Source organism: Dermacentor albipictus, chromosome 7 (assembly GCF_038994185.2).
Source record: "Dermacentor albipictus isolate Rhodes 1998 colony chromosome 7, USDA_Dalb.pri_finalv2, whole genome shotgun sequence".
Classification (NCBI taxonomy): domain Eukaryota; kingdom Metazoa; phylum Arthropoda; class Arachnida; order Ixodida; family Ixodidae; genus Dermacentor; species Dermacentor albipictus.
The window spans coordinates 47634481-47655061 of NC_091827.1; the positions used below are offsets into that span (position 1 = coordinate 47634481).

The 20581-nt window shown below is 47.6% G+C and overlaps 1 protein-coding gene across 1 annotated transcript in view; it reads left to right on the plus strand.

Annotated features, from left to right (window-relative positions):
• Positions 1-1463: 1463 nt before the first annotated feature.
• Positions 1464-20581, plus strand: part of LOC139047970 (uncharacterized) — a 136252-nt gene continuing 117134 nt past the window's right edge. Inside the window, exons 1-3 of the mRNA XM_070522206.1 lie at positions 1464-1666; positions 12384-12410; positions 14142-14162. Coding sequence (XP_070378307.1) covers positions 1663-1666; positions 12384-12410; positions 14142-14162 — 52 coding nt within the window. The 5' untranslated portion in view covers positions 1464-1662. The remainder of the gene's footprint in view (positions 1667-12383; positions 12411-14141; positions 14163-20581) is intronic.

A 20581-nucleotide genomic window follows, 5' to 3' on the forward strand; every position in this document is an offset into this window, starting at 1 on the left:
CGGCAGCACGACGACAATGACATGGCGACAATGTTTTGACGATGACTGTGTGACGGCGATTGCGCGAGAAATACGGCATGGCAAGAGACGGATGTCGAAGTTAGAATGACTACGATGAAACGACCACGACGCATCCCGACGACGGGACCTCAACGAATGCGGGATGACGACGCGGTGACGACGATTGCATGAAAGCGATATGAGGACAATCAGGGGATGAACGACTGTATCGTGTATCTGTGACGTCAAAGTGTGACGAAGACGGCGCGACGAGTCGGATGATGAAGCCGGAGCGACGACTACGTCATGATTACGACAGCGTGAATCCGATGGTACGATAGCGCACGCGTGATAGCGACTGTTTGACGTTGACGCAGTGACGGCGATGCCATGGCAACGGCGGCGTAATCGCGACTGAAAGACGACCGCTTGATTACGATAACACAACGGACGCGGTACGGTGATGGTGGCAAGATGACGATGGCATGACGAGAGTCGGATGGCGAGGTTAGAACGACTACGACCGAACGACTGCGACTGCATCACAACGGCGGGAAAATGAATGCACGATGACTGTACAAAGACGGTGATAGCACGTCAACGGTACCTGGACAATGGGAAGACGACTAGTGTAGGGCGACAACGGTGTGACAAGACAATGGTGTGACAAAGACTCTGTCACGAAGCCAGTATAACGATGATTACGTCACAACGGCATGACGACGACGGTTAAACGTGAATCGGATGGCGACGATGCAGTGACAACGATGGAACGAACACGACGGCATCACAACGGTGGTGTGACTTCGAATTCGTGACGAATGTATGATGACGATGGCTTGGAGACGACGGCGCGACGAGAGTCAGACGACAAAGCTGGAATGATGAGGGTGCAACGACCACACTGGCGTCACGACCACGAGAACACGCGTAGTGGTCCAACCTGGCAGACAGCTCGGGCCAAGTTACAATGACGACGATGGAACGGTCGCGATGGCATCACAGCGAATGCACGCAATGAGGGCGATGGCATGACAGCGGTGTCTGGATGGTATCCAAGGATAATACTGTATTCCCGTACGGTATCCAAGAAACAACACTAACTCTGAAGAACATAGATACGATGGACATGCAGAATAAGAGCCAACAAACGAAGAGTCTGGTAATAGAAGCAGGTGATTGTTGAGAAAGTTAAGCGAACGAGACGGGACCAGAGCGCGCATTGAACGTCGAGTGTTGCGCTGTACAACAGTGAAGAAGTGAACTGAACGCATCAGAAAACAGGTTAAAAAGGACACGTCAACATAAACAAAACTTCGCTTACCAGCGATTCCCACATATGCGTGTCCTCTGATCTTTTCCTCATTTTTTTTTCTTTTTGAGCGCCTACAAGCCACCGAATCTACAGAGAGGGAGAGAATCAACCTTTATAACAAGAAGGATGGCTCAGTGGCCTAGTAGGTAGCACTTCTGGTGCGCCCCGCAGCCACCCGTGCCGCCACCAGCGAGCGACCCAAGGCGAGGAGAAAGAAGAGCCAGGGGCGGCCTCGTGCGGGCAAGAGGCGTGCGGGCTCGTTCCTCGAGACTCTCGAGCTCGCCGAGCTAGCCGCCCGTCTACGGCAGCAGTGGTCCCGGCGGCGTTCCACTCCGCGGACCTTCGCCATGAGTGAGTCCTGGCTTCCTTCCTCTCGCACTTAGGCTCGCCTGTTCGATTTAGCGCCTCCTGCAGCGCTGTGCCGCTGCGGCGAGTGCTAACTAAGCCGTCTGTTAGGGCCTAGCTGTTGGCGACGAGGCTTAAGCTTGCCGTTGCGCTGAATCGCTGTGTGCCGGCTGGTTGGCGGCGGTCAATGACCTCATTCTGAATGCGATATTTCTTTCTTAGAGTGTCCTTTTAACGCTACAATGGTGATCGAGCAAGCGAATTTTTTCGAGATCACGTAAGCCTTACCGCATCGGATGCATTGACAGCCAGTAAGCGGGGCGCTTGCCTCAGTCGCACGGGGCACTTTCCATTGCGATCGAGCATGATCTGGATCGCGTTTTCTTTTTTTTTTTCGGTCGCGATTGGCTCCCTTCCGCAGCCTGCTCGGAGTCAGTTGCAATCGAGAAATTCGACCCAGATCAGGCGCGGATCGCGATTGAATGCGGCCGTGTGAGACTGGCGCTACTTAAGACCGCTTTTATAACGGGGGTTTTTCAGTGCACCCCGAAACCAGCCACATCCGCCGATGTCGGGAGGCTGTAGTGGTTTCCGCGACGCCAGCTCGCCCTATCGAAGCCAACGAGCTTAACCCTTTTTAACGGTCGTTGATCTCGATGGCCCTTGGAAGTGCGCGACTTCAATGTCTTTTATTTCGTTGGTCTTTTAAAATGTGACATTCTTACGGTTGTTAGACACGACGATCTCAGTAGTTAGCAATTTTTGTGGTCTAGTTTAGATGACCTTTGTTATAGAGCGATTTCGGCGGTAATCGCCACTGAAACCGGCATCTGCTATCCAACCGATTGCGGCTGGGTAGCCGTTGGAGGATCACGATTTAAATGGTAGTTGGTATCGACGGTCATTGACATTTCACGACTTGAGTGGTCATCGGTGTAGATGACCGCGTTGCAAGTTCGCAATTTTAACGTTCTCTGCTATGGATAGACATTGAAAATGCGTAATTTGAGTTGTCGTTTGTGTAAATGGCTGCATTAGAAGATGTCGGTTTAATAGCCATCCGTATTGATAGCCGTTGTAATAGCCCAATTTCAGTGATCATCGGTGCCGATAGCTGCCCCAAATTTTAACGGCCATCTGTATCGGTAGCCGTTGCAACTGCCCGATTTCAGTAGTCATAGGTGTCGATTGCTGCGTCAGAATATCGTGATTTAACAGCCGTCAGTATCGATAGCCGTTGCGATCGCCATATTTCTGTGGTCATTGGTGCTGATAGCCGCGTTGGCCAGCGATTTATTGGTCGTTGGTATCGATGCCGATTGTAATTGCGTGATTTCAGTTCTCATTAGTGTGGATGGCCGCATTGGAAGATTGCGAGTAATTGGTTCTTGGTATCAGTAGCCGCTGTAATTGCCCAATTTCCGTGGTCATTAGTGCCGATTTATGCGTTAGAATATTGCGATTTATTGGTCGACGGTATCGATAGGCGTTGCAACCGCGTAATTTCAGCGGTCATCGGTGCCGATTTCTGCTCTCGAAGATCGCAATTTATTGGTCGTTGGTATGGATACCGATTGCAATTGCGCAATTTCCGTGGTCATTGGTGTGGATGGCCGCATTGGAAGATTGCGATTTAATGGTCCTTGGTATCGATAGCCGTTGCAATTGCCCGATTTCAGTGGTCACAAGTGTCGATTGCTGCGTTACAAGAGCACGATCTGTTGGTCGTTGGTATCGATAGCGGTTGTAATCGCCCGATTCCAGCGGTCATCGGTGCCGACTTATATGTTATATCGCAATTTATTGATCGTCGGTATCGATAACCGTTGTAACCGCCCTATTTCAGCAATCATCCGTGCCAATTTCTGCTTTGAAAAATCGCGATTTATTGGTGTACGGTATCGATGCCTGTTAAAATTCCGTGATTTAAGTGGTGATTGTTGTGGATGGCAGCATTGGAACATGCCATTTAATGGTCTTTGGTATGGGTAGGCGAAGCAATTGCCCGTTATCAGCGGCCTAGGTGTCGATTGAAGAGTTAGAAGATCGCCATTTATTGGTCGTTGGTGTCGATGCCGGTTGTAATTGCGCGATTTCAGTGGTCGTTGGTGTCCATGGCCGTTTTGAAAGATCGCGATTTACCGGCCAACGGTAGCGACAGCCGTCATAATCACCCTACTTCTATGGTAACACGTGCTGGTAGGTACGTTAGATGATTGCGATATTAATGATCGTGGGTATCTATGCTGGTTAAGATGGCGAGATTTAAGGGGCCATTGGTGTCAATTGCTATGTTAGAATGATCACCATTTAATTATCGTTGGTATCGACAGCCGTTGCATTCTCCCGATTTCAGTGGTCACAGGTGTCGATAACTATGTTAGAAGATGGCGATTTATTGGTCGTCGGTACCGATAGCCCTTGTAATAGCCCGATTTCAGCCGTCATCAGTGCCGATTTCTACGTTAGAGGCTTGCAATTTTATTGTTCGTCGGTATCGATAGCCGTTGAAATTGGCCGATTTCAGTGGTCATGGTTGTCAATGACTTCGTTAGATTTTTGATGGTCTTAGGTATAGATGGTCAATGGCATTGCACGATTTCAGACGTCAATGGTGTCGATGGCCGCACTGTAGGAGCCTGATTGAATGGTCTTCAAGATCGATAGCCGTTCGATTTCCCAGATTTCAGTGGTCAACGGTGGCGGTCGTCACGTTGAATGCTTCCAATTTCGGTATCGATGGCGACTGGAATTCCGCGATTTCAGCGGTCGTTGTTATCGATGGCTGTTAGCAATTGCTGCCGATAGCTGCATTAGCAGATGACAATCGATACCCGTTACAGTTGCGCAACCTGATAGTCATACTTGCCTGTGGCCGCTTTTCGCTATAGATCGGCCTAAAGCTGCACAATTTCAATGGTCATCGGTGTGGATGGTCACGTTGGCAGTTCACGATTTCAATGGTTGTCGGTATCAGTGGCTGTTGAAAGTGGGTGATTTGAATGGCCATAGGGTGTCGATAGCCGCGTTGGAAGTTCGTGATCTTAGCGGTCGATGGTGTGACGGTCGTTGAAAAAGTGCTGTTTCTATAGTCATTTACGTGAACGCACGTTGTAACTCTATGTGCGACGCGGATATCGTTTACATAAGAATTAATATGGTGCAAACGTGATCAGCGGTGCGTTTCACTTTCATTATGGTCTCCGCAAAACTACCCAGGGTTGATATCCTCGCGTTATCACGTTCAAATGTACTTTCACTATCACTAATTTCACGAGACTAGCACCGGACGCATTGGCGTCTACGGGCGGCAGCGCAAGTATTGCCAAAAGTGAGTGCCCGAGAATACCGCCCCAGTAAAAAAAAAAAATCCACGATTTTCTGCTGTTCTGGCGGGACATTTTACTGCATCCTGAGACGTAAGACGGATGTCGCTATGCAGAAGTTTTCTTTCAGACATATCTGAAACCCCGCCATTTTGTCGTAACGGCAGAAAGTTTTGTTGTGACGAAAACTGCGTCTATCGTAAGCTTGGATATTTTGCCGTGGCAACGCAGAACTTCGGCCTCGCTACAAGGCCTCAGCCATAGCGAGGCAAATTTTTGTCTATCATTTACACCTGATCAGCCCTACAATACGGTGTAATAACTACATAGGTCGACTGTTTGCAATTCATTACTTGTATTTAAGCTCTAGATTGGCTCTAGTGAGTAACTCCGCTGATAGTAAGCAAGTTATGGCTTACCTTTTTCCCAATAGATTCGAGGTTTGTTAGCGGAAGCGATATTTTGATGCAAAACGGAAAATGTCGTTTAGTACAATCTCGCCTTCGTATTTCTCTCGCGATAAAACCTAGTAGGTGTCTAAGATAGGCTCAGCAGACTATCATGGAATTGTAAACCATTTCAGTTTGGGGCAATGGGTTGGGAATGTCTTGTCTCGGATGTGCCGGCAGGGGACCTTCTTTTCCCAATGCGAGGCCTAGTGTAAGGCGCGACAAATTGTTACATGAACCTTTGCGTAGGCTCTTACATGAGCCTCGCACGTGCATGGCGGGCCGAGATGCCAACGAGTGCTTGTGCAGTAGCGATAAACCCTGAACCGCTGCTTTCTAAGGAAATATTTGATAGCTGTCCATACGTAAGGTGCCCTTGCTTAGCCCATCTTCTGTAGAACACCCACTATTGTTAAAGCTCACGACTCCGTATGCTCAAGGCTTGGCTTGGCTAGACATTGACGGCGCGTTCTATTCCGTTCCATACTGGGCAGGCAACGCTGTAGAAGTCGTGTGTGTACTGCGGCCATAGGCGTCTCACTCCGCGCGTTTTGCGGTCCAGGGGTGCGCATTCCCTGATCGTGAGTTCATTAGCCCTACTTCGCTGAATCGCCTTATCCATTTCGCGCACCCATCGCTGTCTCAGCTCCGGCTTGGACGACGCTATCGCGGAGGCAGCGTCCGAACTATCGTGGGCAGCGTCCGAACAGCGCCGCTCTAATGAAAACACGCGGAAAGAATGGATAGTGAAATGAGTCGTTAGGGTATAATATTGCCCCAGTTATTTTTGATGTGTAGCGACTTCTACGGAATAAGTTTTCAGGTATTACAACTGTCACTTGCGCACGTAAGGTTACGTGAAAAAAAAAACTATTTGTAGTTTCGTGTTGAGGTCACCGTGTACCACTGCGCACGCTTGGTGTCAAATAGATTCAAATCTTCAACGCCTGCCAAACAATAGTTACGTCGTATATTCAGGCAGAAGGACATTTGGTCGCGCAAGATCTCGCGACGCAGAACCATGTCTTTGTTGCGTATATCGAGATTTTCGATCGCGAAAGCTAAGCAACGAGATATCTTCCCCTCGTAGAGCATAGCCTGCTGTGTATAAAACGAAGTATGGAATCAATTAAAATGACTTGAGGCCCTGCTTTGAGCGTACCCGCTAGGCTGATCGACCGCGCTTAAGGGGTTAAGCGTGCTAAGCGTGCTAAGCCTGTAGTGATTAGTAAGCGTGCTAACGCACGCTTACTAATCACTACAGTTCACGATGTACTATTCGCTACTTTTCTCTACTTACAATAAAGGACCAGAGCTCGAGCGCGTGGTTTCTGTGCTGCTGGCGATTGACTGTCGCCCAAGCTTGCAGTTTACGCGCGCCTCGCCGAGCGAGGCGAGTTGATTCGGCTGGCCTACCCTGCGCAGACAGGATGGAACGTACCGACCCAACGCTGGCTCATTCCGACTCTGTAACGCGCTTACGTGAGCCCGGAAGGCGCAGACAAGCCCAATAAACGGAGCTCGATCCACCGCTGAAATGACTAGGGCAAGACCACACACGGGACACAAAAGGGCGACAAGGACAAGCGCTTGTCCTTGCAGCCCTTTTGTGTCCCTCTCTACTTTTGCGCTAGTCACTTCAGCGGCGGAATACCAACTAGCCCGGTCTCACACATTGCTCGATCCACCATTGTCGCGTTTGAAGAACGCTTACAATTGATATTAGGCTAAGCCAGTGCCTCCTTAAAGGGATGCCTGCCGCGTGAGGCGAGAAGCTGGTTCCGATCCCACCTCTCTTTCCTCCTATCCACCCCTGTCTGCAGTGAGCGCCGGTTGCAGCGGCTGCTCCAAATTTGAATCGTGTGCCCCTCCCTGCCTCCGAGGTTATAGCTGCGTCTGTTGCAATCCCGGAAGCGGGGCCCGCGGTATCCCACCAATCCATTGGCTGAGCCCGCGCCGGCGTCATTGTCGTCACTTCCTCCGCAACTTCCTGCGCCGCGAGCGCAGTCTTTCGGCGACTATCCTGAACCAAGCGAATACCCGCTACAATTGGAAAACGAGCGACGCCGCAGGCATCTATAGTAAATGAGGCATCGCATTAGCTCTATCATTTAACTGCGCTGCCGCAAATAGCGAAACTGCCACTAATTAGCGTAAGAGGATGTCTGCTAATAAGCCCGGAAAAGCGGTGTGACGAATAGCGGGCGAGAGGCGCAAGTCCCCGCACAAAGGCGGTATGACATCATGAATTGTGAGTGTCTGTTCGTGTCTGGTTAATTACGTATGTGTTAAGGACTACATCGCGTTCACGAGAAACAAGATGCGCAATATATCAACATTCTAGAACTTTTTCTACGCCAGAACGACCAGAACATGACAATATAGCGGCAGTGCACCAATGGGAGAAACGACGCTGGAAGACATAGCACGTTCGTCTTCCGGTGTGGTTTGTCGTTTGTGGGTTGAGTCTCGCAAAATGTAAGCTCGTTCAGCTTTCAATTCTTCTGTCCAATACCAGAATATTTTCAAGTTCTTCACGGCACACTTGACCCGGTGCTAAGTTCTACTTATTTATTGCTTCTATCATATATAACGCCTCAAAACTCCCAATAGGTGAGCTTTACAAGGTGTGGGCATTTATATAAAGGTTACGATGCGCGAAATTAAATGACTCCAGTACGGCACAGTAGGCCTCTTTCCTAAATAAAACGAAAATAGCGCTAGAAGTTCAGTGCCCTTTCACTCTGTGAAGGATGACCAGCGAAGCTATGTGGGCCACGGGTCGGCCCACACACATTCGCCGGTCATCCACTGCGGGTCGACCCGGTATTTCACTACTTCGGGACCAGCCCACGTATGGAGAACGCTTAAAGCCTGTTTCACCTCCGCCGCGGGTCCGCCCGGTATTGCCCTATCATCGGGGATCGGCACTCGTATGGAGAGTGATTAAAGAGCGTTTCACCTCTTGGGCGGGTCGGCGTGGTAAAGCACTATCTTCGGGATCGGCCCACATATGGGGGGAAATTCTCGACCGACACGGCTCGATAGACGCACGAAATTGTTTCCTAACCATACCTAGCTTCCCTGTAAAAGTTATTTTGCAGCCTAACTGGTTGCTTAGATTTTCTCTTTACTGTCCCCGTGATATACAGGATGCTGCACGTAACTATAACCAAGGATATCTAAAAAGTGGTAATCGGAGCTGAATGAAACCAACGGCACATGGCTAATTAGTTATTTACCTAAGATTACTTATGCAAAATTTCTAATGTTGACTTTACGGCGAAGTGCGTTTCGCTGCGTTGTAGAGGGGGTTTACAAACGACCTGTACAATTTTTCGTGGCAACGTACACACTGTGTGGCGATTATTCGGAGTTTGAAGAAAGCCCGCGAAATATGAAATGAAACCACGTGACTGTGCTCCTGCGCAATCGTATTGTAGCGCTGTCAACTGCACTTCGCGCAAAAGAACCGTGCGCGCTGACCGTGGCGAAGTAAGCGGCCGAGGCTCCAGACGTCGGCTTCACAATGCGTCAGCATGTTTTGCGGTGGCACCCGCCGTGGTTGCTCAGTGGCTATGGTGTTGGGCTGCCGAGCACGAGGTCGCGGGATCGAATCCCGTCCACGGCGGCCGCATTTCGATGGGGGCGAAATGCGAAAACACCCGTGTACTTAGATTTAGGTGCGCGTTAAAGAACCCCAGGTGGTCGAAATTTCCGGAGTCCCCCACTACGGCGTGCCTCATAATCAGAAAGTGGTTTTGGCACGTAAAACCCCACAATTAATTAATTAATTTGCGGTGACAGATGGAAAGGAAGCGCCGTCGTCCCTGATAAGCGGTGGGCTCGACTGGACTCGGTGCACGGTTGAGAGCAGTGCAATACTATAGCGTATGAGCGCAGTCACGTGGTTTGATCTTACAATTCGCGCGGGCTTTCTTTAAGCGCCGAAAAAGAAAATCACGCAGCGTGTACGTTGCCACAAAAAATTTGATCGGTCGCTTCTGCATTTCCTCTACAAAGAACCTAAACGCACTCGGCCCTAAAGTTAATATTAATAATTTTGCATAATTAATATCAGTTAAGGAACTGATTAGGCGGAATGTAAAAGAAACACTCCAAGGAGCACCCCATGATGTCAAACCACATGCCGTTGGTTTCATTCAGCTGCGGCTATTTCTTTTTTTCTTTAATCCTTGGTTGAAGTTACGCGAATCACCTTGTATGCTGTATCTCGCCCTCTCTATTGCTCCTACCCGCCGTAGTTGCTCAGTGGCTATGGTGTTAGGTTGCTGAGCACGAGGTCGCGGGATCGAATCCCGGCCACGGCGGCCGCATTTCGATGGGGGCGAAATGCGAAAACACCCGTGTACTTAGATTTAGGTGCACGTTAAAGAACCCCAGGTGGTCGAAATTTCCGGAGTCCTTTACTACGGCGTGCCTCATAATCAGAAAGTGGTTTTGGCACGTAAAAACCCCATAATCTAATCTCTATCGCTCCTGGAAGCCCATAGATGAACCTGTGCGTCTACAACGTGTGCGCATCGGTAAATGTCTTTCGAGCGAAAAGCCGTAGTAGGGATTGAGCCCCTGCGTGTGACAATGTGCAGCTGGTGGTCTCACTAGGCTAGCTGTGGGATAAGAGTGGCATAAACAATAGTAAGTTACCTGTCTTAGTCTTAACGGGTTAGTACAGTGACAAGACTGGCAAGGCGAATGATGACAAGGCCGCCTTTGACAAAGATACGCACACCTATCGAAACGTGGGCCAAGCTGTTTGAGGCCATTCACCCCTGTGAATTTAGCCCAACTTTAACCCAAAGTGTTTTCAACTGTTGGCTTAGGATAGGTTAAGTTATGCTAGCATAGGTTAGGTTTTCTCAGGTGAATTTCATTGCTACCGACGGGGGCGGGGGTGGGCGCGTTGTAAGGGGGCCCGGGCGGCGAACTACGCTCGCAACTATTTTAGGCACACGTTATGGGGACTACTTTTCGTAGACCTCCAACGGTGCCCACATAAGATTGTACCATGGTGATACGCCTTGCTTATCTAGGGTAAGCTAAATGTCGTATGGACGCTAGGCTTTCCTGCAACAATTGCAAGCGGCAAATATTGCGCAACTTGGTCTATGGAAGTCGCAAGTCTGCCAGCCCCGTCCGCAATGGTATGAATGCGGTATAGGTATATGGATTTGCCTAAACTTCGTTTTTCTGGCTTCGAATGGCTGCGCGACTTTGCGAATTATCCTTTTACACGTAATATTGCGTTGCGGATGCACCAGTTTGCAAATGGTTTACGCATGGCGGAAGAAATTAATTACACAGCAGCGTTCAAAATATATACGATTTCTTGGAAATGTGGAAGGCAACGCGTAACACGCGAACGTAACTGGGCAGCCATCTGAATTTTTCAAGCGCGAACGTTCGAGGAATACCACGCAATACCTGTATCGGTTCCATGGTGCCTGAACAATGGGCTTGCCCATATTCACTTCTGGTAACGTTTATGCGAGACATGTGGCCCTTCGCTGACTGCGAAGAAAAGAGCACAAGAGGAAAACGCCTGCGAGTGAAGGCGACGAGGTGGCGACTCCTGCGCAAAGCGCGACGAAAATAGTGACTCGCAAAGGGAAACGCCGAATGATTAGATTGACAAACCCTTTCTGTCGGTCCACTCGTGCTTTTTTTATTTCATCATCGTCATAAGAACCTAGTTACTAGAAGAGAAAAGCACATTTTATTCTCGCGCACACAACTCGAACGGCTAAGGAAAAAAACATTTTACTGTATTTTACAATGAACGCATTCCCTTCCATCCCAGTGTGCTTTTAGGAGATAACCCACTAGTAGAAACTTCATCTGTTTTTAGTTTTTTGAAAGACGCAGCGATCCTAAACGAAATATAATGCATCACAGAACTACTAATTCTAAAAATTATTACCCGGTTTTTTCACTCATGTTATGATGCACCTCACCCATTTTCTCAGTTCTGAGAAGAAGGCTGAGGTCTTCATTTGGTTCGTTGGGCTCCTCAGAGGCCTTGTCCGGACAAGGACCTCGCTGAGGATACCCAATTTTTGAAATAAGTTATACCATGTGTTTGGCGCATTATAGTCTAAGTTGCTTATGCGCCATAAAACCCAATACAATACAAAACAAGAAGGCCAATTTGAAACTCGGCACGGAAACCTCAGCGTCGGCGCGCCAGTGTGACGTCATGCGTTTGAAAAATGTTTCCTAGATTAATTAAATTATGGGGTCTTACGTGCCAAAACCACTTTCTGATTATGAGGCACGCCGTAGTGGAGGACTCCGGAAATTTTGACTACCTGGGGTTCTTTAACGTGCACCTAAATCTAAGTACACGGGTGTTTTCGCATTTCGCCCCCATCGAAATGCGGCCGCCGTGGCCGGGATTCGATCCCGCGACCTCGTGCTCAGCAGCCTAACACCACAGCCACTGAGCAACCACGGTGGGTATGTTTTTTTAGAATTTGGGCCGTTGTGACATAGTGGCAGTTGCAGCATTCGATCTTTGGCTCATTTCTACTAGTCAAGAGCAGGCGGCGTCTAGATGCATTGCATTACGACGACAGGGCGCGGAACAATCTACGTGCACATTGCAGGTTAGGTCGGACCATTGTTTCGTAAGAAGCTTTAATTTAGGGCTGGGTAATACCACGCCTGTTACGTCATGAATAAATCAGCGGTGACATTAGCAGAATGCGCGATACTGCGTACTGTTACAAGCGGACAGAGTTAAATTCGAAAAATAAAATTGCGTACGCCTTAGTACTCAATCGGCGTCAGTGGCAATTTGTCGCGTTGTTAGCCTTATCGTAAGCAGGCTATATTGAGCACGTAACTTTCGGTCCGCTATTGCTAAAGCTTCTTAATTTGTATTTTTCCATGATGTGTTAACTGTATTTTGTTTTTCTTTTTTTACAGCTGAGGCAGCGCCTTCTCAAGCGGGGGGTGAGTACTATTCCATTTTTAAAAATGTTTTGCTCTATCTAACGCATAGACTCGCGTTTTACGTACAAGGCACTGCTATTTAACGAAGAATGCCTCCGCCAAATACTTCCTCTAAACAAGTTGCCCTTCTCAACCAGATTTATATTCGCACTAACACGGTCAGTATCACGGTTGAGCCTAGCATGCATATTACGTGATTACATAATCCTGTCAAAGCGCACTCATCGTGACCTATTTAGTCTCCCAAGTATTACAACTAGACGGCTGTACATCATCATAGAAAAAGAGCATTGTTTCTAAGCTTTAGATATCGCCGGGCGTATAGATTTGACAGCAAGCATGTTCTAAAATTTCGTACTGTATTAACGCAGGCTAGAATTCGTAAAATTGACGAATTGATCAAGTGAAATACCTAACCGCTTCCACGAGACGCTTTTGGCCAGAGAAGACGGTACAATTGGACCGTTAGGAATACAGCAGTTGTAAAACACTGCCAGAAACTGTGGCATCAGCAAAAACATGAAAAGCTTCATGGCACGGTTGTCGCCACAAACATTTTTTTCGAAGTAATCGTATGTCGCTTAAGAATTGGCCACACAAGGCTGACTCATAGTTACGTAATAAATTATAAACCGCTACCAATATGCCAACACTGCGATGAATTATTACACACGCTACACGTCTTAATAACATGTCCCGGCTTTCAAAAATGGACAGATATTTCCATTTCTTTTACGATAAAAGCATCCATCCCATGCTATCATTAAGCGATGAACCACCTGTGCCATATGGAGATACCTTTAATTATTTAAGGGCCACAGGAACAACTACAGGAACTGTAGCACATTTCATGCTCTTATATTTTTACTAGGCCATTTACACCATTTCACCGCATTTGAACAAATAAGTTACTTCGAAACACATGTTCTCGGAGCATTATAGCATGCACGGCTGCTGCGCCATTTAAATCTCAAATCATCACTACGAGGGATAAATACCCGGTGGGACTTAGTAGAACTTGATGCATAGAAGGTTCAGCGCGAAAAAATAAAGGGGAGTAGAGGGAGGGGGGCAGGAGGACAAAGAAGCAGACACAAAGAGCGCTGAACATCAGTCGGACAGCAAGCGCTTGCGTCTGCCTTGTATTTTGTGCCTTCGCGCTGAATCCACTACGCATTCCTGGATGTCGCAGCAACTGCACCCACTTGCCTTTTGTTAAGCTGTGCGAAGCTTGTGCGCGGTAGATGTAAGGTAGGATCCCACGTGGAGTTGTGTAGCAGATGTTAGCTACTCAACATATGTACCGCATTATTCTTCGCTTCTTTCGTTTTGTTCTCCCTCTCTCTCATCCATCCCCGTGCGTATTTGCACCAAACTATTCCTAAACAGTTTAGCTGCCATTAACCCAGTCACGTATGCTACAGATGTGTCACAGAAGGACTGGGCTTTATGTGCCTGATATTTATGATCGTCAAATTGTGTAGGCTCAGTGGTCAAGTGGTGAGAACGTGGCGCGACTTTGAGCGCGATCTGGCGTTGTTGATTTGTTGGCTGCAAGAGTAAGCAACAAACAACCAACAGCTCTTTGTTGGTTGTTGGTTTGTTTATTCACATAGGCGGCGTCGCATGTGTGAATAATGTGCGAACCTTTTGCCATCGTATTTATTTGATAATCATTATTGACGATTGGACAAACTTGACCGATGCAATTCCTTTCTTGTACTTTTCCAGAGCCCTCGGCCGCGCCAGCCTGTGAGTCATACGTCGTTTTCTCCTTATGATCGCCAAAGCGCACATCGCTGTTATTAGGTCACTAATATACCCGAGTTTTCGACCCCGTTGCGATGGGGTCGAATTCCCAGAGCGAACAACTACTTAACGCCAGTATGGCTACATTAGCAAGTTTCCCGCTACGTCTAGGTGTATTTCTTTTTTCTTTTTTTTTTACTTAGCCACGTAAGATGTCATTTTAGAGAATAGTAGCTCGTTTTCTTGCATACCTTGTAGGAAATCTTTCTCAGCAATGGTTTTAGTTAATTACAAAGTGGAGAGTATTATATGAGGCAGAGCACAAGGCGTTTCAAGATGCCTCTTTGTTGTAGTATACGCGTTACGATGACATTCAAGTGACTTTTCTGAGACCATTTACATTGCAACGCGAGATCATTTTAAAAGTATTCTGTTAGACTTTTGCGTTGATGTGAAACAAGGGGTACGAAACTATCTTTTTCCGTGTTAAATCTTTTTTTTTTTGCATCTTCTATGCGAAAATAACTTACGCAACAGCAGACCCCAAGGACGACCGTTAGTTGCGTATGACGTGCTTTCCAATCGCAGAATTTTTGACGATGATAAAACACTTGTAATAAGCAGGATTTAGTAATTCAATTAAAAACCGCGAACAATTTTCTTTACAAGTTTACGTGAAAACGTATGCATGTTAAACGTACATATTTCTGGTCCGCGGGTGCCTTTTAGCAAAGCAGCAAAAGTAAACAAAATAAACAAATACTTCACATTGTAAGGGATTTTAAATGCTGTTCGTGGAATTGTGGGAATACATGCCACAAAACATGCCAGGGGACATTGCAACCCACCTCTTCAAAGAGCGACTGCTCGGTCAAAATGTATTAGCTTCATTTTACGTAATTACCAATGAACGCCATCCGTCGTAGGCCTCGCGAAAATGAAAATGCCCTTGCGGTAAATGCAACCGCTTTTAATTTGTAGTTAAGGATTGTACAAGCAGTTGCTCCCATTAGAAAAGTTACGTTTATTGAATTTGTTTTGAGTACATCCGTAGGAGTATGGGCATAGCATTGATTTGATCATACAAACCGATTGATTAGGCGGAACCAGATAATTCCTTTTCCTTCAAGAACAACTCTTACAACACGTTGTAGAGTCGTGAAAAGCGACACTACACCCACTACACACTACAAGTTATAAACGTAGCCCTTGATTTTTGCGCTTCCTTTTTCATGTATACAATGGCGTGTACTGTCAGAAACGTTGCGTATTATTGGCACTACTTAAATGTCGTACACGCGCACTACGATTTTTTTAAAGACGCCGTGAAAGGAATATTGTCCAAATGACCGTTCCAGCTAAAGCACAGAATCGCTGGCGCGGAAATTTCGGATATCATTTCCATGTGGTTTGCGTCTTGCTGCGTTTTCATGCATTACTTGCCTCTTTCGTCCACGATAAATCAGAAACGCACGTCGTACAAGGTGACGCTATACTCAAATAGTGCCAATTTTGCTGTAACCAATCCCGTGGCGCAATCTGTAATCGCCATGGTAAAAATGGTAAAAGCACCCTTCAACACAGTTGTAACGGGCGGGGCAGCCACTCAGTTGTGCCAAAGTCTATATCCTTGAAAAGTGGCGTACGTCGCTTAGAAAAAAACCTTATGCTTCGGACTTATCGAAAGCGAAACGGGCAAATTACGTACCCAAATGTGCTAAGAAACTGGATGCACCACCAGCATTACAGGAAAGCGAAATTCAGTCTACGACATGTATTGGTATGTGTCGACTGGGATGGTTCGTCGGGTAATCCCACAGCGCGGAATGATCGAAACGTCGTCCCGATGGACCGTCGAAGGTGCAAACCCGTGGTGGTGGTCTCCAAAAACGTCATCGATGTACCCTCATAGTGAAGAGCGCCCTACTAATGATGCGCCATTGAAAGTGGACATATATGAGGTACAAATTGTTACGTACGTCCATTGAGAAAGATCGGAACGCGATCGTCCTGACGAAGACAACGACGAGGAGATTCGCGCGCAAGCTGTTAGCTAAACTGTTCGGCGCTGCAATATGCTCTACATAAGACAACTTGATTGATCTCATCATGCCGCCATCTTGATAATATTGCTACGGACCAGTTAACGACGAAAAGGAGGCCAGCAGTGTAAAGACGACAATTAGAGGCTTGCGCGCGCTGTTGCATTTCGGCCTTAACATCAGACCTTCACCGAGGTTAAAAAGGGTGTCTATCTCCTATGACGCCTTTGATTGCCTCCACGATGCTCTCTATTTCTCTTCCATTAACCACTGCTCAGGCTACTGGCAGATTGCCGCGGAAGGTCCAGACAGCGAGAATTAAGACAGCCTTTGTAACAAGCGAGGGTCTTAATCCCTTGAAAGTGATGCCATTCGGTCTATGTAACTCTCCGACCGCATTTGAGCGCATCAGGGACTCCTTTCTTCACGGCTTCAAATGGCCAACATGCATTTTGCTACTTTGACGACGTTATAGTATTCTCCCCAACATTCACGACGCACCTTGACTGCCTCTCAGCAGTACTGAGCGTTTTTTCGTGGAGCCGGACTGCAACTGAACGCATCGAAGTACCACTTCTGCAGTCGCTAGGTTACCGCGCTTGGACATCTCGTTGATGCGCACGGAGTGCAACCGGACTCGAGCGAAATCCATGAAGTTACACACTTCTTTCTTCCGAAATGTCAATGATAGGCGCAGCTCCATCGGCCTTCGCTCGTACTTCCGCCGCTTCGTGAAAAATTTCGCGGCCATAGCACGACCACTAACCGAGCTGTTGAAGAAAGACGCCCCTTTCAAGTGGGGCTAGCACGAGGCCTCTGCGTTCTCGCATCTAATCGCCCCTTCTCACAACGCCGCCCGTTCTGGTCCAATTCGATCCTTTTGTACCTACCGAAGTTGGTACCGATCCAGTGGTCACGGAGTCGGCGCAGTACTAGCACAACGCCAGTGCGGCGACGATCGTGTTACACCAGGAGGCTCCTCTAAGCCTCTGAGCGCAACTATTCCATCACTGAGAGTAAGTGTCGACCCTAGTTTGGCCCATTGCGAAGTTTCGTCCATACTTACATGGCCGACTCTGTTCGGTAGCAGATCATCACGAGCCTACAAGAATATTCGTATACTTTCATTTACCAATCCGGCCCTCTCCACAAGGATGCTGATTGCCTGTCTCGCTACCCGGTCGACAAGCCCGACGACGCCAACCGTAGCACCGCCAAAGGCATTTTCTTTCTCTCTCTCCGCTAACATCTCCGACGAGCAATACCGGGTAGGCGCAGTATCAGGGCCTATCGCTGCGGGCACTCAACGAGCGCCTCACCTGCCGACACCTCCGTTCGCCAGGGTTGCCTCGAGGGTGGCATTCTCTAGCGGAGGAACTTCCTCCCTGGCATGTCTGGTCTTGTCGTGCCCAAACATCTAAGAGCTCCATGATTCACCCACTGCAGGACACCTTGGGCTATCTCCCACGTACGACCGCGTCCGCCGCCACTTCTAATTAGCCCGTTTTCGCTCACTGCTTCCGACGGTATGTTGCTGCCGGTAATTCCTGCCAGCGTCGGAAAACGCCTCAAGTGCTACCTGCAGATCACCTCCAGCCTTTTATCGCCCCTGTGGAACCATTCTTCCGTGTTTGATGAGATCTCCTCGGCCCATTGCCCGCCCGCAGCATCCTCTAGGAACAAATGGGTAGCCGTTACAACTGATTACGCCACTTGTTACGCAATCACACTGGCTCTCTCGACGAGTTGGCCACTGATTTTAGAATATCATCATCATCCTCATCATCATCATCATCATCATCATCTTTTATGTCCACTGCAGGACGAGGGCCTCTCCTTGAGATTACCCCTGTCCGGCGCCAACCGATTCTCAACTAGCGCCTGCGAATTTAATTTATCCCCCCACCAAGTCTTCTGCCGTCCTCGATTGAGCTTACCTTGTCTTGGCACCCATTTTGTATCCCTAATGGTCCACCGGCTGTACAATCTACGCTTTACATGACCTGCCCAGCGCCATTCTTTTTCTCTTAATGTCAATTAGAATATCGAATATCCCTGTTTGCTCTCTGATCCGCACCGCTCTCTTCCTGTATCTTAACATTACGCCTAACATTCTTCGTTCCATCGCTCTTCGCGCGGTCCTTGTTTTCAAGCTTCTTTGTCAGACTCCAAGTTTCTGGCCCATACCTTAGCACTGGTAGAATGCACTCATTGCACACCTATCTATGGAGTAGGCTTCCAGTCAGCATCTTACAATGTCTGCCGTATGCGCTCCAACCCATTTTTATTGTTGAGTAAATTTCCTTCTCATGATCAGGGTGCCCTGTGAGTAACCGACCTAAGTAAACGTATTCCTTCACACTCTCGAGGGTGATTTGCGATTCTGAACTCTTTGTCCCTTCCCAGGCTATTGATCATTATCTTTGCTTTCTGCATGTTAATCTTCAACCCCACAAAACATTTGTTGCAACTCGTCCCCAGTCAGTGTTGCTGAACAGGACAACGTCATCTACAAACTGAATGCTGAGGTATTCGTCGTTGATCCTTACTCCTAAGCCTTCCCATTTTTATAGCTTGAATACTTCCAAGCATGCAGTGAATAGACAGGGGCCACCCTGTCTGACCCCTTTCTTTATAGGTATCTTTCTACTTTTACTGTGGGAAATTAAGGTAGCTATGGGATCTCTGTAGACATTTTCCAAGATATTTACGTAAGCCTCCTGCACTCTTGATTACGTAATGCCTCTATGACTGCTGGTATCTCGACCGAATCAAATACGTTTTCGTAATCTATAAAATCCATATATAGAGGCTGATTGTACTCTGCGAATTTCTCGATTACGTGATTGATGAGCTGGATATGATTCATTTATTATAGTTTCCCTTCCTGAACCAGCCTGTTCTCTTGGTTAACTGAATTCCAGGGTAGCCCTTATTCTTTTCGAAATTATCTTTGTGAGTATTTTATAAAATACTGGAAGTAAGCTAATCGTTGTATAATTGTTCATTTGGAGCCTTGCTTTACAAGTGGAAAACGTGGGGGGAAAATATCATTACGTCATCGAGATTGGGGTAAGTGGTCTATTTAAATATCTGCCGTTTTGTGGATTAGTATGCCGGCGTTATTCCATTTCTCTGGGACCTTTTAAGTCATGAAACAGTTAATCTAGGGGAGGCTGCCAGCTTTTCAAGCATGGCTCCTCCACCTGTGAATAAATCGACTGTTATTCAATCTTATCTTGCCGCTTCTCCCCGTTTCATGTCTTACACGGCCCTCCTAACTTCACAGCTAGTCATAAAAAGAGATTCTATAACCTGTTCAATACTACTTCGAATGGATGTATCGTGGCTGCTCTGGGTACTGTAGAGGTCAGTGTCGAATTCTTCCGCTGCTTTTACTATATCATCAAAATTGCTGATATTACCTGGCTTATCTTTCTGTGCATATATCTTGGCTTGTCCTAGACCAAGTTTTCTTCTCACTGATTTCATGCTGCGTCCATGTTTTATTGCTTCCTCAGTATTTCGTTACGTTATAATTTTGAATATGCATGCCTAATCTCTTGACTTGGACACTTTTATTATTTGTCGTTTCCATATTAGGTATTTCGTTAATTGGGAGAGCTCACCTAGCGGTTGCCTTGATGCCTAAGCTCCCACTTCAATTGCTGCTTATGAAAGCAGCCTAGTTACGGTTTCATTCATTACCTCTGTCATCTTCATCTCCCTCTGTCATCTTCAAACGCGAAAATACCCGTGTACTTAAAGTTAGGTGCACGTTAAAGAATCTCAGGTGGCCCGAAATTTCCGGAGTCCTCCGCTATGGCGTGCCTCATAATCAGAAAGCGGTTTGGGCGCGTAAAACCTCATAATTTATAATAGCTTTCGAAGTGTGACCACACCAATTATAAATTGGCTCTACCCTGTATTACATCGGCCCACAATTCGTCGTGCCGTGACACTGCCAGTTACTTTCTTCGCACTCTGTGGTCAACAGCCTACGCTACCTCTGGACGCACTATGCCTATCTCACAGACGCCTCCCCCCCCCTCCCGCCCCAAGACACAAGCTGGTAAACATGCACGTGATACTGCGACCTGAATCACCCACGCACGTCGCATTGCCCACGCTCGCCTCTTCACCTTGCGAGGAAGCCAGCGGGGTTCGTACAATCAATGACACCGAGACGTGATCCTTACGCCCGCTTCTCAGGAAAGTGGAAAGTTGGGCTAGTTGGTGAGTGATCATCATACATTGCTGGTGAAGCAGCGCACTGACACGGACACAGTGAAGACAAACAGGAAAAGACGACACTTCTCAGGAAACCTTCTGTCTCGGTACGTAGGCCCATACCAAGTGGTTCGTAGCATACCGAGTCGT